The 26429-nt window shown below is 47.9% G+C and overlaps 1 protein-coding gene and 1 non-coding gene across 2 annotated transcripts in view; both read left to right on the plus strand.

Moving 5' to 3' along the window:
• Nucleotides 1–26429, plus strand: part of FER1L5 (fer-1 like family member 5) — a 54725-nt gene that overhangs the window by 3598 nt on the left and 24698 nt on the right. Inside the window, exons 5-19 of the mRNA XM_052648223.1 lie at nucleotides 1605–1659; nucleotides 2056–2165; nucleotides 3690–3818; nucleotides 5581–5643; nucleotides 6392–6442; nucleotides 9213–9243; nucleotides 9794–9909; nucleotides 10128–10251; nucleotides 10662–10714; nucleotides 11891–11959; nucleotides 15295–15338; nucleotides 15432–15514; nucleotides 15593–15687; nucleotides 16903–17031; nucleotides 20000–20177. Of these exons, the coding sequence (XP_052504183.1) occupies nucleotides 1605–1659; nucleotides 2056–2165; nucleotides 3690–3818; nucleotides 5581–5643; nucleotides 6392–6442; nucleotides 9213–9243; nucleotides 9794–9909; nucleotides 10128–10251; nucleotides 10662–10714; nucleotides 11891–11959; nucleotides 15295–15338; nucleotides 15432–15514; nucleotides 15593–15687; nucleotides 16903–17031; nucleotides 20000–20177 (1330 nt within the window). The remainder of the gene's footprint in view (nucleotides 1–1604; nucleotides 1660–2055; nucleotides 2166–3689; nucleotides 3819–5580; nucleotides 5644–6391; nucleotides 6443–9212; nucleotides 9244–9793; nucleotides 9910–10127; nucleotides 10252–10661; nucleotides 10715–11890; nucleotides 11960–15294; nucleotides 15339–15431; nucleotides 15515–15592; nucleotides 15688–16902; nucleotides 17032–19999; nucleotides 20178–26429) is intronic.
• Nucleotides 3254–3326, plus strand: TRNAV-CAC (transfer RNA valine (anticodon CAC)). The gene has a single exon. It is a non-coding gene; the product is annotated as a tRNA-Val (tRNA).

Raw genomic sequence — 26429 nt, forward strand, 5'->3', positions numbered from 1 at the left:
CTAAGTCGCTTCAGTCGTGTCCGACTCTGTGCGATCCCTTAGACAGCAGCCCACCAGGCTCCTCTGTTCCTGGGATTCTCCAGGCAAGAATACTGGAGTGGATTGCCGTTTCCTTCTCCATGTGATTGCTTAGGGTTATATATTTGGCTTTCTCCCGTTAGCCCTGAGCTAAAAGTGGGAACAAAATTAAGGGATTCGTCAGTTATTAATCAAGTCCTGGCTGGCTGTCGCCAGAGCTGGTGGTCTGACTTTCTATAGGTCCGACTCACAGCAAACTGACTTCCTGGGCTAGTGACTGTAATCAGGTTCGTTTCCTGAGCTGATTGCTACAGAGTGTAGGTCAGAGTTCCACTTTTATAGATTAAAAAACATTTTTTTATGTGGTTTTATTTCTGGCTGTTCTGGGTCTTGGCTGCTGTGCAGGCTTTTTCTCTACCTGAGGCAAGCAAGGGCTGCTCTAGCTGCAGCGTGCAGGCTTCTCATTGCAATGGCTCCGTAGTTGCAGAGCAGCAGGTCTAGGCCACGCGCATTTCAGTAGCTGCAGCTCCCGCCTCTGGAGCACAGGCTCAATAGCTGTGGCTCACTGGCTTAGTTGCTTTTCGGCATGTGGGATCTTCCTGGACCAGGGGTCAAACCTGTGTCTCCTGCTTTGGCAGGAGGATTCTTAACCACTGACCCACCAGGGAAGCCCTATAGATGGTTTGTAAGGAGAGTCGTGGTGGCTCAGATGGTGAAGAATCCGCCTGAAATTCAGGAGACACAAGTTCAATCCCCAGGTTGGGGAGATCCCCTGAAAGAGGGCGTGGCAACCCACTCCGATATTCTTGCCTGGAAAATCCCCGTGGACAGAGGAGCCTGGCGGGCTATATAGTCCATGCAGTCGCAGAGTCGGACACGATGGAACGACGAAGCACAGCAGCGCATGAGTTTGCCCAACGGATAGGAAAGAAAGACAGCCCCTGGCAGGAGTATAAGGTGCTCGTGCGGAGGCTGCAGGGACAAAAGGCAGCCCGGCATGTGCAGGAGGGTGGGCTGCCTACTCTGCCAGCACTGGGGGAGGGGCGGGGAGGGCTTGACTGTGGGAGAGCCGAGATTGGGCAGTGGCCAGGGGCCAGAAGGGAAGGGCCTTGTGGGGTCTACGTGGATACGCTGATAGTTTAGGGCACTTAGGAGTTCAGGGGTCAATTCTGACGATGGCTGAGCAGTGAGAGTGCTTGGAGGCAAGAGGTCAGTTGGTGTTTGCTGGAGTTCCCACAGGGCGTCATGAGATGTTGGGCGAGGAGCTTAGCATCAGTGGTTCTAGACTGGTCCCAAGTCACCTCTCTCTCCTCCCCACCCTGCGGCGTTCTATTCTGTCACCACCACGGCCACGCGCCTCCTCTGTTCTTCAGCCCTGTCCGCAGTGACCTGTTGCTCTCTCCCCATCAGTTCATAGCCTCCCTCCACCCCAGACTGCACAGTCCCCCCAGTGGGGCCCTGTGCTGTGGCCAGCATCACTCCACCCAGGAGGGCTGGGTGTGACTCTTGCCACGATGGGCCAGGTTCCAGTGCCACGATCTTGCCAGGATTGCCGGATCTTACAGCCCCCTGCCTTTGCCTTGCAGTGCACTGTCACATTAGAGGCGGCCCTTATGACCTACAAGGACATCGAGAAGATCGGTATGTACTTCCACGGGGCTGAGCCCTGCCCTTCTCCAGCCATAGCTGGAAGGGCTCTTGGGGATCTTGGAGACCCAACCCTTGAGGCCTACAGGATTGTGAGCTCTCCAGACACCTCCCCATAGATGTAAGACTCAGCCTGCAATGGGCTGCAAAGGGAGGCAAGGATGACCGTTCCCCAGAGTGTGCCCCGCCCATGTATAGAGAGTGAGGCCCAGGGGTACCGAGGGTAGGTGGGGACCATGGAGGGTTCTGGGAGGACATGTGCCCTTACCAGGGCCTCTTGGCTGTGATTTTAGCACTGGGGACACTGGGGACAGAACGATGAAATGGGGGACGTGCCCCCAAGTATCCTGCTCTCCCCCCACGAGAGCCCACCCTGGGTTGTTTCCCCAGGCGATGAAGACCTCCTGGCCATAACAGCTCAAGAGGTGGCCAAGCAGAAGCTGATGTTTCCCAGTGCCACAGTGCACAAGGCTCTGTCCCCAAAGCCTCAGCACTTCCAGGTGAGGCCCTTTACTGAGTCTCAGGAGAGCAGAAGAAACACAGATCATAGATTCAACTGCACAGAAGCTTAAAATGTTCAGTTCCTACCAACACAGCATTGTAAAGCAACTATACTCCAATAAACACTGAAAAAGTAACATAAATTAATACCATTATGGTTAAAAAAAAAAAGGCAAACCATAACCTGAATGATTATTTTTTAATTTATTGAAGCATGTTTTATGTACCAGAATATGGTGTTTCTTGGTAAATATTCTGTGCACACTTGAGAATAATTTGTATTCTGCCACTGTTGGATCAAATAGTCTATAAATGTCCATCAGGTCACGTTGATTGATTGTTGCTGTTTAGTCGCTAAGTCATGTCCAATTCTTTTGCAACCCCATGGACTGTAGCCCACCAGCCTCCTCTGTTCATGGGATTCTCCAGGCAAGAACACTGGAGTGGGTTGCCACACCTTCTCCAGGGGATCTTCCCAACCCAGGGATGGAACCCAGTCTCCTGCCCTTGTCTGGTGGGTTCTTTACCACTGAGCCACTGGGAAAGCCAAGTTGATTGATAGTGCTATTCAAATGTATTATGCCATGATGATTTTCTGCCTACCTGTTATGTCAATGGGGAGAAGAGTTCTTCTTTCTTTCTCTTTATACTTCTTGCCTGGAAAATCCCATAGATGGAGGAGCCTGGTAGGCTGCAGTCCATGGTGTCGCGAAGAGTCGTACATGACTGAGCGACTTCCCTTTCACTTTTCACTTGCCTGCATTGGAGAAGGAAATGGCAACCCACTCCAGTGTTCTTGCCTGGAGAATCCCAGGGACGGGGGAGACTGGTGGGCTGCCGTCTCTGGGGTCACACAGAATCGGACACGACTGAAGTGACTTAGCAGCAGCAGCATTGTGAAGATCTGTTGTCAAGGTATAAACAAAAATGTTTATAATCTTTATACATCCTCTTCATTAACTGGTCCTTTTATCACTATGAAATAAACTTCTTTATCTCTGGTAAAAAATAAATAATTAAATAAAAATGAATAAAGTGTTCAATTCTGTAAAAAGATCACAAGTAGAAAAGACAATATACTGGGACTTCCCTGGTGGTCCAGTGGCTAAGACTCCGCACTCACAGTGCAGGGGTCCCAGGTTCAATCCCTGGTCAGGGAACTAGACCCACATGCTGCAACTTAAGATCCCACATGCCGTAACTGAGACTTGATGCAGTCAAATAAATATTTAAAACAAACAAAACGATACAACAACAACTGAGAAATGTTGGACCCTATTCTGTAACAAGTCCCTCCCACTCAGTAAACCCTGTGTGCACCCAAAATGAAAAGGCGAAGTGGAGGTGACAGTTCGCACAGGAAGAAACAGAGGGAGCCAGAGCCTTCTCAGGGCTTTGGGGCCACTTTCTATCGGCAGTAGATGCTTCTTACCAGAACATATTGTTCTTTCAGAGAAGAGTCCCCCTTGACAAAGAGGAGCCTGGACCCCCAAAGTCAGTTTCCCCTGGTCTCTCCCCTGCAGGTCCGCGTGCAGCTGTTTGAAGCCCGGCAGCTGATGGGCAACGACATCAAGCCAGTGGTGAAGGTGGTCATTGGGGGCCACCAGCACCACTCACGGATCAAGATGGGGAACAACCCTTTCTTCAATGAGGTGGGCGGCCTGTGCCCTTCGGAGCTGAGTGGGGGCACTTGGGTCACAGGGGCCAGCTGAGGGCTAGGCATCTCCTGCTGGTGGACGGTACGCTTGCTCCCCGACCCTGCTGCTTTCGTCTGTTCGTTCCACAAAACTGGGCACAGATGGTCAAACACCATGGAGACCAGAGCATGTGAACACATACGTGATGACGATGGGGCAAGACTGCAGTGGGCAGGAATGGGAGGGGACAGAGATCTGGGGAAACAGCAATCTGGGGGGACAGGGCCCGGGGATAAAGATCTGGGAGGGCCGCTGATACAGCCAGAAAGTGCAGGCCCCGTGTAGAATGATAGCAACCCGGCCCCATCACTTCACGGCAAATAGGAGGGGAAAAAGTGGCCGCAGTGACAGACTTTCTTTTCTTGGGCTCCAAAATCACTGCTGACAGTGTCTACCGCCATTAAATTAAAAGACACTTGTTCCTTGGAAGAAGAGCTATGACAAACCTAGACAACTTCATTGTCTCTGTATTAAAAAGCAGAGGCATCACTTTGCTGACAAAAGTTTGCATAGCTGAAAGCTATGGTTTTTCTAGTAGTCAGATATGGATAGAGAGTTGGACCATAAAGAAAGCTGAGTGCTGAAGAATTGATGCTTCCAAACTATGGTGCTGGAGAAGACTCTCGAGAATCCTTTGGACTGCAAGAGGATCAAACCAGTCAGTCATAAAGGAGATCAGTCCTGAATATTCATTGGAAGGACTGATGCTGAAGCTGAAGCTCCGATACTTTGACCACCTGATGCAAAGAACTGACTCATTGGAAAAGACCCCGATGCTGGGAAAGATTGAAGGCAGGAGGAGAAGGGGACAACAGAGGATGAGATGGTTGGATGACATCACAAGCTCTGGGAGTTGGTGAGGGACAGGGAAGCCTGGCGTGCTGCTGTCCGTGGGGTCACAAAAAGTCGGACACAACTGAGCGACTGAGCAACAATGCTGACTTTGCCGCCGCTGGGGCCTCCCCTCCTGGCATCATGACTGATGCAGTAAGAACTCCATAAATAGGCACTGAATTAATTTGTGACTAGACCACCAAAGAAAAGAGAGAAGTGCAGTGGGGACAGGGAACAGAGGGTGGAGAGGGCTCAGAAAAGTCTCCTGTAACCTTGAAGGAGGAGTCTACCAAGGAAAGAGGGACAAGATGGAGAAAGATAATTCAGGAAAAAGAATTGTGTTCTCAGAGACCCGGAAGGAAGAAACAGTAGGGCTGGTTGGCAAAACTAGACGTGGGTGGAGCTGGGACGGGTGTGGCCATAGGTAAGCCTGCAAAATGTGCTGGGCCTCATCTTGGATGGGACTTGAGAGCCATGGAGGGACTCAAGCAGGAGAGTGACAGGGCCAGGTCTGCTCTGGGGGGAGGAGGTTCTGGCTGCAGCAGGGAGTGGGGGTGTGGTGGACAGACAGGGCGATCTAGAAAGAGGCGGACACTTTCATCTCCATCCCAGGGCAGTTTGATGGGCTCTGAGCTGCTCCCAGGCCCTCCAGGGATCCCCTACACCACCCTTTTCTGGATAAAAAATCGTTTAGGACCTGGCGGGCCTCTGCTTCTGCAAGCGGAGCATGCGGGTTGTAAGGAGCTGAAGGTCACCGAAATGGACAAACGACAGGCAGAAGCCTCTTAGTTGGAGGCTTCAGGCTTGCTCAGTCCCTGGGGGATGGGATGGAGACACATTTACTACTCTCACCCCCGCCCCCCTCCCATTCTCTCTACTTCAGATCTTCTTCCAGAATTTTTATGAGGCTCCCATGAAGTTCTTCGATGAGATTATCTTAATCCAGGTGAGGAGCCAGGCAAGACAGCTTCGCCTTTCTTGTCCCGCCTCAATCCTGAAAAGTGCTTCACTCCCCTCCAGCCCCATCTGTAGAGCTAGAGTCACATCCGATGGTCTTTCTGACCCCAAGGCAGCACCTCTGCCACCTTCCTCACCCTAGCAGCCAGACGCCCGCCCGATCCATCCATCCATCCGTCCATTTGTTCGTTCACTCAATGAATGTTATGAAATGCCAAATGATAGGCCCTGAGCTTAGCTCCAAGGTGAACAAAGCAACCCTTTCCCATGTACCAGGATTTTCATGCCACCAAAGGACCCCTCAAATGTCCCCTCCAAATGAGACATTCCATTCTCCGACCACAGGGAGCCCAGCAACAATGGGGAACTTGTATTTATCAAATGCCTCCTCTGTGCCCAGCACAGGGCTAGTGAGAGCAAGGCTTCTCCCTTGGAGAGTTCTTAGGAGACAGCCAAGGCAGGATGCAGAGGAGAAAGCTGAGAGCAAGTGTGCTTTGTGGAGACCAAGGGAATTGACCTCTCGGATCAGTTTCCTCATCCTGAAAGTGGGACTGAAAATCTGAACTTCTCAGGGCTCCTCTGAGAATTAAATGAGGAACGCTGCTTGGAAGTGTCCGTCATTAGGAAGTTGAGTCAGTCCCGGAGAGCCCACATGTACCCTGCTGATTCCTCCCATGGGGTTGGGGAAATCAGGGTTAGGGTTGTGAATAACAAATCTTTCTGGGAACTCCCTGCAGGTGATGAATTCCTCACTGATGAGATTCAGTGCAGAGATCGGGAGATTCCAAGTGAGCACTGGATGGAGGAGGAGGTTTGGTGAAATAGTTAGAGACCCACCCAGGGCTACTTGCCCCAGGCTAGGGAAAAGGACTTGGATTTCCAGCTATGGATCCACCTAACCACTGGGTGATTTAGACAAGTTATTCGGAGCCTTTACTTCCTCATCTGTAAAATGGGGATAATAACATACTCAACCCACAGGATTTTTGTGAGGATTAACGTAGGTAACATTTATGAGAGTGCTGGGTGCCACCTTAACTCCCCCACACTTAGCATATTTATGGACACAGCTCACATCTCTGTCTCCAGAAATGGAAACAGAGGGTCCCAAAGGTCAACCAGGTTGTTGGAAAACCTGGAGAAAGACTGCCCCTGAAGACAGAGTGAAAAGATCTGCTTTGGCAAAGACCCAGGCTGAGAAATGAGGAATGTTCACACAATCATGAAGGGCTAACCAAAAGGTAGGGTTGCCAGGTTAAATCCAGGAGGCTCTGGAAATTTTTAATCTTAAACAACAGGTACTTTTTAAATGTAAGTATGTCCCCAATATTTCATGGCTCTTCATGAAATATTGCTGGGGACCTACGTTTACTAAAAAAAAAAGGTCATTATTTATCTGTCATCCTAATTTAAACTGGCATCTGTATTTATATTTGCTAAATCTGGCAACTCTTGGGAAAGGGCCCTACCCTTGGGAAAGGCAAATTTAGGACAAGTCAAAGGAAGGTTTCTTTCTCACAACTTGTAATAAGCATGTGAGTGTTCATAACCTGCCCCTCCCCCAACTAACTCTCAAAGAAGCTGCACAGGCCTAGGAATTAAGAGATTCTGGAATGGTTGGGGATCTCTGAGTTGGGCAGATCTCCTGGAGTAGAAAATGGCCACCCACTCCAGTGCTCTTGCCTGGAGACTCTCATGAACAACAGAGCCTGGTGGGCTACAGTCCATGGGGTTGCAAAGAGTCTGACATGACTGATTTAAAACGGAAGGTCCAAAACTGCAATTGCTTTGTACCAACCTAAACATTTTGAATCAAATCTCAGACATATCATTATACTTTAAAATATTTCATTACCTATTTCAAAAACATACAGACTTTATTAAGCATAATTGAATACCATGACAACATCTAAACACGTTTATAATTCTTGGCCAGCACTAAATATCTAGTCAGTATTCAAATATCCCTAATTGTCTCATGAATTCCTTCTACAGTTTATTCAAATCAGGATCCAAACCAAGAGCACATATTGCAGTTGATTAAAATGTATTTTTGGGTGTATTTTATTCAGTTGGTCCTGCACCCTAGTTTTCTTTGCATTTCTTTTTCTTTTTTTAATATTTATTTATTCAGCTGCCTTAGGTCTCAGTTTTGGCACTCAGGATGTTCACTGTGTCGTGCAAGCACTTTCAGAGTAGCTTGCAGACTCTCATTGTGATACGAGGGCTCAGTAGTTGTGGCTCATGGGCTTGGTTGCCCCACGGCACATGAGATCTTAGTTCCCCAACCAGGGATTAAACCTGTGTTCCCTGTATTGTAAGGCGGATTCTTAAGCACTGGATCTCTAGGGAAGTCTGGCCGTTTATTTCTTGAAGCAACTGTATAGTTTGTCCTGCAGAGTTTTCCCTCAGTCTGGATTTTGCTGACTGTACCTCCAGCGGCTCACATCTCATGATCCTCCGCCCAGGTATTTGCTATCTAGAGGCTGGATCAGACTTAGGTCAATTATTTGGCAAGATGACATCACCTACAGGCACAGAATGACTGCCGGTCTCTTTCTTTGTTGTTAACAGCTTTTGATGATCACTGCCTAGATCTATTGCCCGTTAGAGGTGAATAAGTTTTGTTTTGGTTTGTTTTCTTCCAGCTTTATTGAGATATAATTGACATACAATAATATATAAACATTTTAAATGTATAATTTGATACATTTTTGAAACCATTGTATTTGAAACCATTATCACAATCAAGGTGATGAACATAGTGACTTCCCTGGTGGTCCACTGGTTAAAACTCGGGACTTCCACTGCAGGGAACGCAGGTTAGAGCCCTAGTTGGAGAGCTAGGATTCCACATGCTTCGCTGTCAAAAAACCAAACCCCAAACTGAAGCAGTGTTGTTACAAATTCAGTAAAGACCTTAAAAGTGGTCCACATCAAAACAAACAAACAGAACATCTATCTCCCAGGGAAAGAGGAAAACCCCTAGTCTGTTGGCCAGCTCCTCAACTGTCCTCTTCCCCAGGATGGGATGAACACTTTCCTCCACACAGGCGTAGGGAAGAACAAGGCTGTGTCTGTTAGCAGTGCTGGTGGTGATCAAGGGTCCTTTCAATCCAAACCTTACTTACTCGTTGTTAAGATTTTGGGCTCTTGGCTCAAACTCAACATTTGCCTCTGTAGAGTAGAGATTACAATGGGCCAACTTCCAGGTTGCTGTAAAGATGGAAGGAGCTAGGGCGGGACAAGTCCATGAGAGCCGACTCATTGGAAAAGACCCTGATGCTGGGAAAGACTGAGGGCAAGAGGAGAAGGGGGCAGCAGAGGCTGAGATGATTAGATAGCTTCATTGCCTCAATGGACATAAGTCTGAGCAAACTTCAGGCGATAGTGAAGGACCCGGAAGCCTGGCATGCTGCAGTTTCATGGGGTCGCAAACAGTCAGACACGACTTAGCAATGCGACAGCAAAGTACATGAACTGTCATCAAATTGGTTGGTCATTACAAATCTTGGCTGGAGACCCTAACGAATCCTTTCTCTACTCCTGTGTTTTCAGACAGATATTGGGTTCATCTACAACTGTCCAGGTAGGTAACCGTTGCTGGAAATGTGAGTGTCTTCTGGGAAAAACCAGTCAGGTGCTGAAATCATCTCACAATTCCTGTGTATTCAACACATGGTGGTGGGGGGGTGGGGTGGGGTGTGAGTTATTTTCTGTACTTGACAACATTTCACTGTACTTCATGGCTTTTGCTTAATGATACTGTACTTTACGGGTTCCCCAACGGTTCCTCGTGTAAAGAATCCGCCTGCCAGTGCAGGAGGTGCAGTTTTGATCCCTGGGTTGGGAAGATTCCCTGGAGTAGGAAATGGCTTCCCACTCCAGTATTCTTGCCTGGAAAATTGCATGGACAGAGGAGCCTGGCGGGCTACAGTCCAAAGGGTTGCAAAGAGTCAGACATGACTGAATGGCTAAGCACAAAGAAGTGAGTCCCGTTTCCCTCTGCCCCTGGGTGGAAACCAGAATATATGAGACACTTTCCCACGCACCTGTGCCCACTGCAGAAGCAAAGACTGGTTCCAGGGAAGACGGGGGGAACTGGAGGCTGGTCTCCCACGGGCCCTCTGCCTCTCCAGGTCACACACTCCTGAGGAAATGGCTTGGCCTCTGCCAGCCAAACGAACCCAACAGTGGTGTGAGAGGCTACCTGAAAGTCACCATCTGTGCCCTCGGTGTGGGAGACCAGGCACCGGTGAGGCTGCCCCCCCACACCTCAGGAACACTTCTTACCCTGGCTGCTTCCGTGGGTGACTGCCCCCAAGCCCGCAAGCAGCCACTGCTCTTCACATGCTTTCCCCTGTCCACTGTGTCACTTCCAGGCTGCCCACCCCCACCCCAACCAGCCAGCCAAATCTGGTGGCCTGTGACCTCCTTGTGACTCTAACCCTATCAGCTCTCTTGTCTCTCCAGGTCGATAAAAAACTGATCTATAGGGTTGACGACACGGACACCCGGATCTTCAAGTCGTCGGTGGTGCCCATCAGCATAGCCTACTTACAGTTCTTCATCTACTGTGCCGAGGACCTCCACCTCAGTCAGTCGGGGCTGGGGAGGGAGTGGCCCCTGAGTTTCCCTACCGGGGACCACCTTGGTTTCTCACTGGGCTCCCCAGTTCCATTTTGACCTTAAGATTTGGGGTGGGGAGAGGGGGAGGCTGAAACCCACTGAGAATGGTTTTATGAAGGCGCCTTTAAAATGGGCCACGTGCCCCTGACCTGTCCTTAATGCCCATAGTCCAGGTTCCTTGTGCCAGCCCCTACCCCCGTTGTGTGCCAGGGCACACAGTGGAACAGGGGAACAGAGTGAAAGTGGGAGGGGTCTGCCCAGGGGCCACGAAACCAAATTATGAGGGAGGGTCTTCATTAGGAGGTCCTGTCTCTTCTCTATCTCCTCCTCCTGAAAAAATAATGCTGCCGCAGAAATCTTGTAACTTCTTATTCTTAGAGAAACACTATTCTGTGAGTCCTGCGTTGGAGGTGGAACTAATTGGGGAAAAGGTAAGCATAACAACGGTCTGAAGCTTAGAGACATTGGCACCTAGAAAAAAATAGCAGGGAGGAAACGACTGGGTCGGAGGCCAGGACCCCAGCAGTCACGTCCCGTTTATGAGCGATGAGACCCTGTGGGGCCAGGGAGGGTCTCTGTGAAGGTGGAGGCCGTGGCTTAGTCGGCCCGTGTCCCAGAGCTGTGCCCAGTGCCTTGAGGGGAGAAGATGCCCACCAAAAACCAAACATCGAAATGCACGGATGAGTGGACCAGTGAATGAGACGAGTCCCCAAGTGCCCCCATTGAAACTGGCACTGAGCCCCTTGGACCTCAGTCTCTGCATCTAGACATGGGAGGTTCTGGGCCAGGGCAACATTCCCTGAAGCTCTCTGAACACACAGTAGCATTTTCCCAGGTGTGCTGATGGATGTCATGGGCAAAAGAATAAAAAAAGGACCCTGTCTTCAAATTTGGGGAATTCTGGGCTGAAATTAAGTAGATTTGTCTCAAGATTCATCGAGCGTCGTTTCTACCATATCTTACCTATTAGAAGAAGTCATTAAATCTAGCCCAGACAAATGGGGAGGGAGATTAGTGTCCACCTTTTGAAGGGGAGCATACCAAAGAGTGTGTGGACATACTTTAAGAGCACCATACTGAGTGCCTATTTCCCAGTGAGTGGTTTGGTACTCTGGAAGTAGGTGAGATACTGTTTTATTTCTATATTTTTCTTAGAATGTATGAAAAAGTTTAACCAGCCCAATTAACCCTTGATTTTACCGACATGATTGCTCAGAATAAGGCTAGGGTTAAAAATAAAGTCAAGTGATACTTTGAAAAGGAGTATGCCATCAGTATCATTGTTGCTGACTTTTTGTTGGGATTTTAGAATTTCTCTAACAAAAGCAACATGTTTGCACTCATAATAGAGTTAGTAACCCTCTATTTAAAAGTTAAATCAATTGAAAGCTGATTTGAGGGAAAATGTGAAGGAGTCTGGATCTAGATAGCTACTCAAAGGACTGAAGTTGTAGCTGATGAGAAGTTGTCAAAGTGTCTTTGGACCAGGGACTCCCATGACCAGCTCTGTGCTGCAGACAGGGTCCACCCATGGGCTGGACCAGAAGGGCTGGGAGGTGAGGCCAGTGGAGGGAGGCTGGACTGATATTTCTTTGGGATATTCCCAGCTCAAGACAAATGTGCAGATCCAAACCGAGAGCCCGATATGGAACCAGATCCTGACCTTCCAGATTCAGGTATTGCTTTTTCATCACGCTTTCTCTTCCTCCCGCCCCCGCCACAAACAGAAAGGGTCTTTGTAAAGGGCATGAGATGGAAGTTAGGGGTGGGAGGGGCAAGGGGTTCTGCTTTATAGCGGCACGAGGAAGCCCAGGACATATGACAGTGAACCTTACTTGAAATGAATGGGGGACTTCCCTGGTGGTCCAGTGGTTAGGACTCCACGCTTTCACTGCTGATGGTCTGGGTTCGATTCCTCATCAGGGAACGAAGATCTTGCAAGCGCAAGCTGTGCTGTGAAGCCAAAAATAAAGGGAAACCAATAAATGACCCAGATTTCAACTAATGATCAAGTTCAGGTTAGAAAAAAAGTGAAAAGAATAGGCCCTAAGACTAAATTTTCCAGAGAGCTTAAACATGCCCTTTCAGTTAAAAAAAAAAAAAAAAACTTTCAAGACTCATTCTAAATTGTACTATGCCTTTTCTTATCTTCTAAGCAAAGTGCCCTGAATATAATTATATCTCTTTGTTGATGGCTTTAGAGGCACTACAAGAGCATAGTTATGTACTGGGATATGTGCAGTGTGGGGCTGTTTGTTACTATATAAATGATCTCAACATGGTGGGGCTTTTAGTCTGATTTCTACAGCTTTTCAGTCCTTCTCAGTCACCTGTCAGCAGTGTGGATGCCAGTTTTCTCCAAGCCCTGAGAGAGCTTTGACTGACTTTTGACTCCATGCCAGGCTTGTAAAAACTGTGTGTAAAATAAGAGTCAGCAATCTGAGAGAGGACTCGAGCACTCTCGTGTGAGTGTGTAGAACTCCGTGTGGCACTTGTTTGGCTACCCAGAGAGTGTTTCGCTGTCCTTAAACCTTACATTGGAAAAGACCCTGACGCTGGGAAAGATTGAAGGCAGAAGGAGAGAGGGTGGCGGAGGGAACCTGGCGTGCTGCAGTCCATGGGGTCGCAAAGAGTTGGACACCACTTAGCGACTCAACACCACCACCACCAACAACATACCTTACGTTTGTGTGATGTGACATTAGCAAAGGAGATTCCCCTCTGCCTTTCTGTGGACCGTTCGCCCTGCTTCTCCCAGAAACGTCTCCATCTACCTCTCTGTGAGTCAGCATTTTTAACCCTTTCTCTCCATCCCTAGCTTCTTGGGTGATTTTCTAGACTCTTAAAAAAGGACCTAGTCCTTCCTGCGCCCTTGGTCTCTCCCCCTGTGCTGGCTGTGATGAGGCTCAGGACAGGAATCCTCGGATGCTCTGTGGATGCTCGGGCCTTGGACGTCCTCTCTCATGTTCAGCTTCCTCCGGGCTCGGAAAACAGTGGGGGAGGAGCAGGCCCCCCATCCCTGAAAAAGGCCTTCTCATGTTTGAAGATGTCCAGATACCCCCAGACTCTCACCCATTTCCTGTAGATGCAGTCTCTCTAGAGCTGGGGCTGTTTGGGGGGCAGCCTGACTATTGCAGGCGGTTCAGTCACTAAGTCATGTCCGGCTCTTTGCAGCCCCATAGCCTGTAGCCCACCAGGCTCCTCTCTCCATGGGTTCTCCAGGCAAGAATACTGGAGTGGGCTGCCATGCCCCTCCTCCAGGAGATCTTCCTGACCCAGGGATCGAACCTGGGTCTCCTGCATTGCAGGCAGTCTCCTGCATGGCAGGTGAATTCTTTACCAACTGGACCACCAGAGAAGCCCTTGTGCCTGTCGCCAGGCTTCTGGACCTCCCTGTGAAGTGGCAAGATGACCACCTGCACAGTCAGTGGCATCTGAGACCAGCTGGTCAGGGCCCGAGCAAGGCAGGCTGCAGGGGGCACTGCTGACAGGAGGGGAACTGTTCCAGTTAGCAGTTCCGGGGCCCGCAGACAGGAGGGGAATCAAAACAAAGAACTGGGAAAGGGGAGGAGAATTCTCAAAGATGGATGAAAATATGGTTCCACCAATTTGTAGGGTTTGGTGCTTTGGAAGACCTGGGTGCCCAAGGGCCCCCTTCTCTCCACTTCCAGTGTCCTTCCTTAAGCAGGGTGATCTCATGGCTTACTAAGCAGCTGCTCAGTGGGAAAGCCCTTTCTCTTTATATGTATTTTAAAATATTTGTTTATTTGTCCACACTGGATCTTAGTTGTGGCATGCGGGATCTAGTACCCTAACCAGGGGTTGAGCCCGGGCCCCCTGCATCGGGAGCATGGAGTCCTAGCCACTGGGCCACCAGGGAAGTCCCCGGAAAGGCCTTTATTTCCCCTGCTCCCCTGACCCTCAGCCTCCGCGGCAAGGGGCAAAGGACAAGGGGAGTGGAGAACAGAGGACCCCCAGCCATGCCCCATGAACAAGGGATGTGTGAGGATGTAGGGCCCACTCAGGCCTCAACCCCAACAGCTGTGTTTTCTACATCGACTTTTTGTTTTTATGATTGAGGACAGAGCAGAGATAAGACTCAGAAGCTTGGGTTCCATCCTGATTCTGTCCCTCTCTGGGCCTCAGTCCCCCTCAGTCAAGAAGGACAGTCATACCTTGCTGGGTTATGGCAGGGTGGGCAGGGCTCTGCACAGCACACAAGAACTTCAGGAACGTGGCCTCTCTGTGCCTCGGCGTTCCTGTCTGAAAATGGGAATGATTACAGTTCCTGGCTTCTGGAGTTGTTGGCGGTAGGGGTAAGGGTCACTGAGGTGATCCACAGAGACTTTCAGGACAGTCTGGGGACAATGGAAACCCTCCCCAGAGTGGCAGCTATTGTTACTCCCTGAAGAGACAGATGTCCTGCTGTTTAGAGATGAACTGCCGGGGAATTCTGTGGTGGTCCAGCAGTTGGGACTCTGTGCTGTCACTGCTTTGGGCCCTGGGTTCAATCCCTGGTTGGGGAACTAAGATCTGACAAGCCACCCTGAGTGGCCAAAAAAAATTTTTTTTAATTTAAATAGTAAATAAAGGTTAACTGCTAAATGTGAGGAAGTCTTTCAAGGCCCACAACGTCCCCGTGAGATGGCTTGGTAAACCTGCCTCCAGACTGAAGGGCCATGTAAGGACCGCAGTCATGGACTCCACAGTTGGGTAGACCCACACCTCGCGGACCCTGGAGCTGATGCAATGAGGGACCATGTTTAAGAATGAGAATATAAAATGATCGTGGGACACAGTCCAAGGCCTTCCCCAGGCCCTTGCAAAGGGCCTATACAGTGGGGAGCCCCCAGCTAAAGGTCCGTAAGCCTCAGCAGTCAGTCCCTCTGGGCTCCCTGGTAACAAAGCCAAACCTTGACCCAGACTCAGGACTTCCCAACTGCTCCCAGTCTCAGCAAGGACCAGGCCATCTGGGCAGGCACCCACTGCCCCTCTCACTTGCCCTTTGCAGCTTCCCTGCCTCTCCAGCTACGTCAAGTTCAGAGTCTTGGACTGGTGAGCAACTGGGTGGAGACCGGAAAACACAGCAGGGGGGAGGACATCAGAACCGGGCTGGGGACTCCACCTGCAGGGTGTGTTTCTCTCCAGCCCCAGGAACAGGTGCAATGATGAGATCGGGACGGTCAGCCTGTACCTCAACCAGATCTCGTCCACTGGAGCCGAAATAGAAGGCAAGCAAGCCCCCCGTGCCCTGCCTCCTGCACCTCTCCCACCCAGGCCCACCCTCTCTCACCCCTTTCCCCTTGCAGGAATGTACTCTGGCTTCCTACCCTGCTTTGGCCCCAGCTTCTTGACTCTCCGTGGGGGTAAAAAGGCCCCTTTCAGGATGAAGGAAGAAGACCCTGTAAGCTTCTTATGTCGGCTCTAGGGAATAGTGGAGGTGAAATCAACCACGTGTCAGGCACAAGGGCCTGGGAGATGCCTGGGGAGGGCCAGGCCCTGGTTTCTGTCCATGACACTCCAGTGGAGGACTCGAAGCCTGTACACCAAGGGCCGCATAAGCCCGGGGCATGTGCTGTGACCCAAGAAAGGAGCAGATGGAGTGCTCTGGGCATTCACTAAGGAAGGGGCATTGAGATGAGACCTCAGGTAAGAGATTGGGCAGGTGGAAAGGTCATGGGCAGCAAAAGAAACAGCGCAGGTAAGTGTGGGAAAGCACTGGGTTATTCAACGCTGGTGATAAGGGGGGTGGGATGGATTGGGATTTTGAGATTGATGTATCTGCACTGCCGTGTATGAGTTAGGTAACTAATGAGACCCTACTATATAGCACAGGAAACTCTACCCAGTGCTTTGTGGTAACCTAAATGGGGAGGAAATCCAGAAAAGAGGGGATATATAGTTTGCCTACAGCATAAACTAACACGATATTGTAAAGCAACCATCCTCCAGTAAAAATTTAAAAAAAAGAGAGAGAGAGGATAGCGGTAAACACCAGAAAGCCAATTGGCAAAAGAAGAGAATGGGGCTGGGAAGGCCTCTGAGTGAGGAAGAGCCTCGGAAACCAGGACCTCAATGCCTTTAGGAGCCTCTCCCACACTTACTCCATCTCTCATCTCTGCTGCTCTTTCCTGGGCCTCATTCATTTCTACCACAGTCTGGCCTCCCTGATGGGAACAGGGCCATGGTAGCCTCTAATTGGGAAGGCCAAGGAAGCATTCTAATTGGCCTTCCTGGGTCATGTGTGCTCCCCTTGGACCAATCACTGTTGCCAAGGGGGCAGGGCCTCTCCTGATTGGCCAGCCTGGGATAATTTAATAGTTACCACAGGCCCCTCCAAGCCAAAAGAGTTTACAGGACCAGGGCACTTTTGGTGGGCCTGGAGATAGAATGAATGAAGAGGAAGAGGAGGCCTCAGGTATGGAAGAGGGCTCAGGGCCCAGAGGTTTCCAGGTATGGCCGTGACTGGAGTTTCTGGAATTCCTCCCTGGGACTGTGGTCAGCCCAAGGCAGAAAGTTACAGAACAACCCTGTCTTTGCCACAAAGGTTTCAGGAAAGACTTTTCCTGCCTTTTTTCTCTCATTCCTTTTCCTACTGTTTTCCTTCCTGTTACCCTAGAATATTCCCAACATTGTCAAGGATGGTTTAGCTTATCGAGGCCGGGTCTTCCTGGAGTTAATCACCCACGTCAAATCCCGTCAAGAAGCTAAGATGAAGGATCTCTCCCTAGATGTGATCAGCGTAGAGGTAACCACAGGAGACAGGTAACCCAGGAAGAAAGACCCCTTGTGCCTGCCTCTAGTCTCCTGTGGGTCCCATCTCTGACATTGCAAGAAGCCCTTGGTCAGGAGTGGAATGCACTTTTTGGATGTATGGGATGTTTCCTCAATCCAGCTGAGTCTTTTTTAAAAGAACTTTTTGATGTGGACCATTTATAAAGTGTTTATTGAAATTGTACAATATTACTTCTGTTTTACATTTTGATGTTTTGGCCACAGGGCATGTGGGATCTTAGCTCCCACTCAGGGGTTGAACCCACACCCCCTGCATGGGAAAGTGAGGTCTAAACCACTGGACCACCAGGGAAGTCCCTCCACCTGAGTCTTTACTAAGCCCCAGTGGGGGCTTCCTGCTGTGCCAAATCCCAGGAGGTCAAGGGACCCAGTAAAGACAAGGTTTAGATTTAAGAGATATGCAATCTAGTTAAGGAGAAATAATGTTCTAAGGAGTCTGCAGTTCTTCCTGAAGGCCAAGGAGGACCACCGAGGCAGGAAGGGACAGGAGGAGCCATGTCAGAAATAGATATATTGTTGTTCAGTTGCTAAGTTGTATCTGACTCTTTGTGACCCCATGGACTGCAGCACGCCAGGCTTCCCTGTCCATCACTATCTTCTGGAGTTTGCTCAGACTCATGCCCATTGAATTGGTGATGCCACCCAACCTTCTCATCCTCTGTCGCCCACTTCTCCTCCTGCCCTCAGTCTTTCCCAGCATCAGAGTCTTTTCCAATGAGCTGGCTCTTCCCATCAGGTGGCCAGAGTATTGGAGCTTCAGCTTCAGCATCAGTCCTTTCAATGAATATTCAGGGTTGATTTCCTTTAGAATTGACTGGTCTGATCTTTTTGTAGTCCAAGAGACTCTCGAGAGCCTTCTCCAGCACCACATTTCAAAAGCATCAGTTCTTTGGAGCTCAGCCTTGTTTACGATCCAATCTCACATCTGTACATGACTACTGGAAAAACCATAGCTTTAAATGAAAGTAAAATTGGGCCACCCACTTACTCAGGAGAAATGGGGACACAGTCACAGGGGAGGAGAGCTGGAGAGGAGAGAGCTGTCACCAGAGACCCTTTGGAAACAATGATCAAAGTCACTGACCAACAGGACAAAAGAAGTGAGGCCAGTGCCCATCTTCTGCCTCAGGTGGGGAGGTGGGGCTGGACATCAACATGGGCTCCCTGAAGGAAAAGAAGGTCTGGGGAGATGATTGTGGACTTAAAAAAATATTCACAATCTAAAAGTTGAGAGTTATATTTTATTCAGGGGAATTTTTAGGACTTCAGGCCCTGGAGGCAGCATCTCAACCCTGAGAGAACAGCTCTGAGGAGGCAAGAGGGGAGCCAGGTCATATAGAACTATTACAACAAAGAGCAGGAAGTCTGAACCTCAAAAGATCATTGTTAAAGGAAAACCAGACATCTCAAGTTAAGGAATTTAGGTACTTTCTGTGTATGGGAAGATGCAAGAGTCTGGCCTCATTCCTTTGATATGCACCTCACCTGTCTGGGGCCGGTGTGTCAGTGTTTTCACATCCTGAGTTTCCTCAGGGTTCACCATGGGGAGTGGCTGCAGTCTGATGGGTGCTAGATGGCAGATAGTCTTTCCTTCCTGAGTTCCCTCGGGGCTCACCAGCTCACCATCAGGGGCGGCTGCAATTACTGATGACTGTGATGTGTTTTGTTTATCAGTATGGCTGGAAATATTCCATTTATCATGATGAATCCCACCTTTGACCTGTGCTTGTGAGACACCCACGAGGACCGGTCCCTAAGCCTGCTAGACATAGACATTTGTCATCAGCACACCAGGATGTACCCAAGATTATGGAGGAATTGCCCTGGGGGAGTAGATGAAATGAAAGGAGAAGGGACCTGAGGTTGGATCCCATTGAGAATCACAGCCTATAAGATTGCAGGGAGAAGCGGTGGGTGGAGGGGGGGTTGGTGTTGCAGGGAGATGGAGGAGCTAGCAAAGGGGAGCACTGGGGCAGCCTCTGGAGGGGAGAGTTGCAGAAAGGAGAGAGCAGAACAGTCTGAATGTGGCAGACAGAAACGCTGAGGACCCAAAAGTGTGTGCTGGTAATGAGGAAGGCACCAGCAGCCTTGGGTCAGGAGAGAAGCTGAAGGCGGGAGGGAGCAGTTATTTATGGTGCGTTGAGGCAAGGCTATAGAAAGCTGGCTGCAGGGACTTTCCTGGCAGTCCAGTGGTTAGGACTCCGTGCTTCCACTGAAGGGGGCATGGTTCGATTTCTGGTCCTGATCGGGGACCTAAAATCTTGCGTGCCATGCAGCACCACCAAAAAAATAAAATTTGGCTGTAAAGTTAAAGGAGACAAGATCAGGTCCTAGATAAATAGGGGCTCAGAGGAGAGAGGGAGGGTTATTTATTAAGGCAGGAGAGATTTGAGTTGGTGAACAGAATGGGAGAATGCAAAAGTAGGGCAGAGGTTGGCAACAGAAATGAGAGCGGGGCTCACGTGACGGACAGAGGACCTGAGGAGGTGGGCTCGTGGTGGGGGGACGGGGCTTGAGAAAAGCCAAGAGCAGATGTGTGCGTGTATGCACCCTCTACCCCACAGTCCCGCCCACTCGGTCTTATCCAAGGCAGGCGTTTAGACCAGAAGAAGAGGGGTGGGGCGGGCCAATTCAGAGCCTAGACGGACCAGGAGAAGACCTTCCTGCCTGGCTTCAGGAAGAGAAGACCAAGGCTGGTTGGGTGGAGGGGCCAGGTGATGGAGGTCATGGGAGGAACTTCCTTTGATCAGCCATGTGAATGGGAGTCAAGGCAGAATTTTGAGAGGGGGCAGGAGTTCAGCGATGGCCTGGCTCACACTGAATGAAAGAAACAGGGCACCTCATGCTTGCCTCCCTGCCTGTCTCTATAGCTTTGTTCATCTCTTGACTCATGCTGGGGATGTTGGGGGTTATTGTTTTAGAAACACCAGAACCGACAGAAGTATGGGCTGTGCGTCATCTTCCTTTCCTGTACCATGATGCCTGACTTTAAGGACCTGATCCAATTTGAAGTCAGCATTGGTCACTATGGAAACAAGATGGATCTGAGTTACAAGCCTCTCGTCTCAACCACACAGTACAGCCCAGTGATATACGATGGTAAGAGTCAGATCCAGCTGAAGGGTAGAGAGAAATCACCGCGTGTCGGGCTCTGGGTTGGCCCTTTTAAGGGTTTTAGCCCAAGGGACATTCATAGACATTGTTAACCCACATTAGATGTGAGGAAAGTGAGCCTCAGGGAGGTAAAGTCACCTGTCAAACAGCTAGTAGGTGGTGAATCCATACCAAGAGCTGCGACTAGGTTTTGATTTCAGGTCCTTCTCTACCATGCTTTCCACACCAAAGCTTCTCAGTCCCATCTTCTCTCCTACTACTCTGAACCACCCTCATCCAGCCACGCATGGATTAGTTGCATGGTCTGTGAATTGTATTTCCCCCAAAAGAGCTGCCCGCCTTCCATCTATCCATGAATCCACTTAACCATGCATTCATCCATCCAACTACCAACCATCCACTGTCCTGAACACCCAACCAACCACCCATCCGCCCACCCATCTTTTCATCTCATATACGCTCACTGGACACTTTTACTGGACACTGCAAGGTTCCCAAAGTGCGGTCCCTGGGCCAGCAGCATCACCTGGGAACTGATAGAAATGCACATTCTTGGCCTTGCCCCAGATCTACAGAATCTGAAAACAGAACAGCAATCTGTGTTTCAACAAGTTGTCCAGGGAAGGGGCGGCATGCTGAAGTTTGAGGACCATGGCTCTAGGCACTATCTCTTCTCTGTCAGCTTCACCCTCATCACTCGAGAGCTTTTCTGTGCATCCCACTTGTCTGCCTGTTTTTTTAAGAACAGCTATTTTGGGGAAAATACAATTCACACACCATACAATTAATCCACGCAAAGTATACAATTCAATAGTTTTTAGTATATTCACAGAATTGTGCCATTATCACTGTGATTAGTTTTATATTTTCATCAGTCCAAAAAAGAAACCCTGTACCCACTAGCAGTCATTTGCTATTTCTCCTCTAATTCCCCAACCTTCAGTTCAGTTCAGTTCAGTTCAGTTGCTCAGTTGTGTCCGACTCTTTGCGACCCCATGAATCACAGCACGCCAGGCCTCCCTGTCCATCACCAACTCCCGGGAGTTCACTCAAACTCATGTCCATTGAGTCGGTGATGCCATCCAGCCATCTCATCCTCGGTCGTCCCCTTCTCCTCCTGCCCGCAATCCTTCCCAGCATCAGGGTCTTTTCCAATGAGTCAACTCTTTGCATGAGGTGGCCAAAGTATTGGAGTTTCAGCTTTAGCATCAGACTTTGAATGAACACCCAGGACTGATCTCCTTCAGAATGGACTGGTTGGATCTCCTTGCAGTCCAAGGGACTCTCAAGAGTCTTCTCCAACACCACAGTTCAAAAGCGTCAATTCTTCGGCGCTCAGCCTTCTTCACAGTCCAACTCTCACATCCATACACGACCACAGGAAAAACCATAGCCTTGACTAGACGGACCTTAGTCGGCAAAGTAACGTCTCTGCTTTTGAATATGCTATCTAGGTTGGTCATAAAGAGTAGTTCAAAACAAATAATAAAATATGAACCCATGAAGTCATACCCAGATTAAAAGGCAGAAAACTTTTGTAGAAAGAAAGAAAATTATCTCAGCATCTTAGAAGTTCTCTGTATGCTCTTCCCAGATCCACTTACCCAAGAAATAACCACAACCCTGAATCTCATGTTAATCGCGTCCTTGCTTTCCTTTGTTTTTTTACCACCTATGCATGCTACCTTAAAGAGCATACTATTTTTGCATTTTTATATAAATGGAAACTTTCAGTCTGTATTCATCTGTTCTGCATTTCTCCTCAATATTAAATTTTTAATTGGTATGTATAACTGAAGTTCATTTTCACATCTGCATATATTCCATTGTATGATTATGCCCCAAGTTATGTGGTATATGTAGACACTGAGGTTTTATCTTTTATCTGCAATAATAATGTTGCTGTGAACATTCTTGTACATATCTGTCGGTCACAAGTGTAAGACTTCCTCTAAATTATATACCCAGGAGTGGAAGAGAAATTCAAAGCAAAAGTAATTATATCCAATTACACTCTAATCAGTGTGGCATGAGAGTTCTGATTACTCTGTGTTCTCACCAGTACTTGACCTTGCCTAGCCTTTTCATTCCTGCCAGTCTGGTGGGTATGTTACAAGATCTTGATTTACAATTTCCTGATTATAAGTGGAGGTTGAGCAGGTTTTCATATGTTTACAAACATTTGTCTTTCCTCATCTGTAAAAAGTCTATCGAGATCTTTTATCTGTTATCCTCAGTTGTCCAACTCTTTGTGACCCCATGGACTACGTATAATCCATGGAATTCTCTAGGCCAGAATCCTGGAGTGGGTAGCCTTTCCCTTCTCCAGGGGATCTTCCCAACCCAGGGATCAAACCCAGGTGTCCCCCATTGCAGGCTGATTCTTTACCAGCTGAGCCACGAGGAAAGCCCAACTATTAACTATTGGCTCTATTTTTCTTATTGATTCGTATATTATTTTTTCTGGGAATAATCTTTTGTCAGATGTGAGTATGTTCTAAATATCTTCTCTAAGTTTGAAGCTTTTCATTCTCTTAGTGGTGGCTTTATATTTTTTATTGAGGTATTGTGAAATATAAAATGCACAGACTTTTGGTGAGTTGGATGAATTTTGGCTCAATCAAGTTCATTTGGGTTTTTCTGTAACATCTTATGGAAAAACTCAAACAAACTTTTTGACCAGCCCAATACACCCACATTGGCATCATGGACAGAAATTTCCATCATCCCATAGAACTGCCACGTGCCTTCTTTCAGGTAATCTCCCCAGCCACTGGGGGCAATCAATGCTTCGCTTTCTATCACTATAGATTTGTTCCGCTTGTTCTGCAGCTTCATGTAAAGGAGATCATACACATAGTACCCTTTCTTTTCTTATAGCTTCTTTAGCTCAGCCTAGTATTTTAGGTGGTGGCTCAGTGGAAAAGAATCCGCCTGCTGATGCAGGAGATGCAGGTTCCATCCGTAGTCTAGGAAGATATCCTGGAAGAGAAAATGGCTACGCATTCCAGTATTCTTGCCTGAGAAATCCCATGGACAGAGAGCCTAGAGGCTACAGTCCATGGGGTCACAAGAGAGTCAGACATTACTCAGCGACTAAAAAACGGCAACAAGTGTTTTAAATATTCATCTGTGTGGTTGCATATATCATATTTGGCTCTTTTTTATATCTGATAGCATTCTGTTATATGACTATGACAGTTTATCCATTCCCCTGTTTATGGACATTTGGATTGATTCAAGTTTTGGAGTATTATGAGTAAAGCTGCTGTAAACATTCTGGTATAAGTCTTTTGGTGGAAATGAGCTTGCACTTCTCTCAGGTAAATAGCAGTGGAATTGGTTTTAAAATACCTAACATTTTCCCCAAGTGGTTGTAGCATTTTACATGCTCACAGCAATGTATTCGCTTGTTCAAAGTCCTTGTCAACTTTTGGTGTGGTCAGCCTTTACCATTTGAAACATTCTGATGGGTGTGAAATTGTACCTAATCGTAATTTTTGTTTTTTTGGCCACTCTAAGTGGCTTGTGGGATCTTAGTTTTCTGACCAGGGGCGGGACTTGGCCCCTGCAGTGAAAGCACCAAATCCTAACCACTGGAGCGCCAGGGAATTCCCCTTCATTTTAATTTTAATTTCCATTTCTCTAATCACTAATAATACTGAGCATCTTTTCATGCTCACATATCTTTCTTTAGTGAAGGGGCTGTTCAGGTTTTTGCCTATCTTTCATCCTTTGTCTTTTTATATTATTACATTGCAGGAGTTCTTTTACAAGGATACAATTCCTTTATCAGATAGGTTCTGCTAATATTTTCTTCCTCTCTGTGGTTTATTTATTTATTATTATGGCCAGGTATCTTACTGTGGCTTTAATTTGAATTTCCTTAACATCAAACGACACTGAGCATCTTTTCATATGCTCTTAGCCATTCATGTGTCTTCTTTGTTTATATGTTTAATTCAAGTCTTGGCCCGTTTTTTCCATTGGGTTGTTTGTCTTATTATTGAGTTGTAAGAGTCCTGGATACAAATACTTACCAGATATAGGATTTGCAAATAGTCTGTGGCTTTTCTTTTCATTTTTTTAATGGTATCTTTTGAACAGCAAACATTTTCAACTGACTGAAGTCCAGTTTTTTTTTTCTTTCATGGTGTCATGTCTAAGAACTCTGCCCAATTCAAGGTCATAAAGATTTTCTACTTTTTCTTCTAAAAATTTTACAGGTTTCATTCTTACGTTGAGCTGTATAGTTCTTATTTTGGCCCTGGCACAGCGTATGGGATCTTAGTTCCCTGATCAGGGATCGAACTCTGACTCCTGCCGTGGAATTGCAGAGTCTTAAGCACTGGACCTCCAGGGAAGGTCCCTATGGTTCCTTTTGAATTATCAATAATTTTCATATGAGTACTCAGTTTTTCAATCATTTGTTAAGAAGATTATCCTTTTTCCAGGTGGGTTTTCTTAAACTGTGTTTTTAAATACTCTGTTCCATCGTTCAGGGTTTCTACTACTGGGCTCCATTTATGGGCTTAATTCTCCTTACTTTCTTCTGCATCCGTCTTTTTCTTCTGCATCCGTCATTTTCTCCCTGATCTTTTTTGGTTCTTTATTTCTATCCTATTTTGGTCAATTTTTCTTTTTTTTTTTTTTTAATGTCTACTTTTGTTTATTTGGCTACACTGGGTTTTAGTTGCAGCATATGGGATTTTCAGTCTTCACTGAGGTATGCTGAATGTTTAATTGTGGCATGTGGGATCTAGTTCCCTGATCAGGGGTCGAATCCTGGGCCCCCGACATCGGGAGCACGGAGTATTAGCCGCTGGGCCACCAGGGAGGTCCCCTGGTTGCCCTTCTTATTTCTTTGCCTCCCACTGGATTGTCTGCTGAGTCTAACCCCTGTTGGGCTTCCTTTCATGCCGTCTTCCTTCCTGTAATGTTTTGGTTTTCTCTTCTATTCCTTTTCTGAGTTTTGCCAGCTCGCATACCCTCGTCTGAGTCCTGGGTTCGTTCCGGGGGTGTTTCTTAGCTGCACTCTGCCCCCATCCAGCCGTGGCTCCCGCTGTCTGTCTTGCCGTTCACCCCCCACCCCCAGGTGACTTCTGTCACCCTTCAACCCTCACAGCTCCGCAGGCACTCACAGCTGATTCTGGCAGCCCTTATGTATATTTTGAGCCTGCAGACTATCTGCCTCCTTGTTTTGCTGAAAATGGAGTTCTTTCCCTTCCCTTCTCCTTGTTGCTTTTGTCTGCTGTCCAGGAGCAGCAGACGGAAATTGCCATTGAGAGCCCCAGTCCTAGATCTGTTTATTCATCATTCCTGTGATTCACGCAGTGCGAGGGTCTGAAACGGGCGTCCTTCCAACGATTCAGGAAAATTATAAGATGCTTTCCCTTTGAAAATGACCTCTTACCCTTCTCTCTTCTAGCTCCTTCTCAAATTTACTCTATCCTCTGTGGAACTTCTCATGCTGTTACACACATTTGTAAATCTTCCTTCTGTATTTTTCATCTCTCTGGGCTGCATTCTGCGTAATTTCTTCCAGATCTTTTAGGAAAAGCCGTAGGTAACTATTCTATTAAAAAACTTCCGGCAGCTCCCTCACTCTCTTCCACATCATCCTTCTCCATAGCATTTTCCACCATTGACACACAGTATTTTATATATTTTGTCTTTTTTGATCCCAGTGTTGTTTCTTTTTTATAATTCTTGAATAGACTTTTGATTCAAACATAACACATCTATAGAAAAGTACACAAGCCAAAGTATTCAGCTCAATGAATTATTGGAAAGCAAACATAGCCACATAAAAGCATTCAGACCATGAAACAAAATCCCAACATCCCAGGGGCCCCTTGAACCTGCCAGCCCCCACCCACACCAAGGGCTGCTGTCCTCCTAACTGACAATTAGTTTTGTCTGGTTTTTAACTTTTTATTTTTTAACCTTTCTTTCGTTTTCTTTTAATTTCTGGATTTAAAAAGTTATTAATTTATTTGGCTGTGTCGGGTCTTTGTCGAGACACGTGGGGTCTCTTGTGGTGCACGGACTCTCTAGTTGCTCCAAGTCATGTGCGATCTTAGTTCCCCCACCAGGGATCAAACCCAAGTCCCCTGCATTGCAAGGCAGATTCTTAACCACTGGACCACAGGGAAATCCCCAACATAGCTTCATAGGGGACGCCATTCAACCTATTTCACAGGGGTGTCCTGTTAGACTGCCCACCTCAGATGGTGC

Source organism: Budorcas taxicolor, chromosome 11, assembly GCF_023091745.1.
Source record: "Budorcas taxicolor isolate Tak-1 chromosome 11, Takin1.1, whole genome shotgun sequence".
NCBI classification, from domain to species: Eukaryota; Metazoa; Chordata; class Mammalia; order Artiodactyla; family Bovidae; genus Budorcas; species Budorcas taxicolor.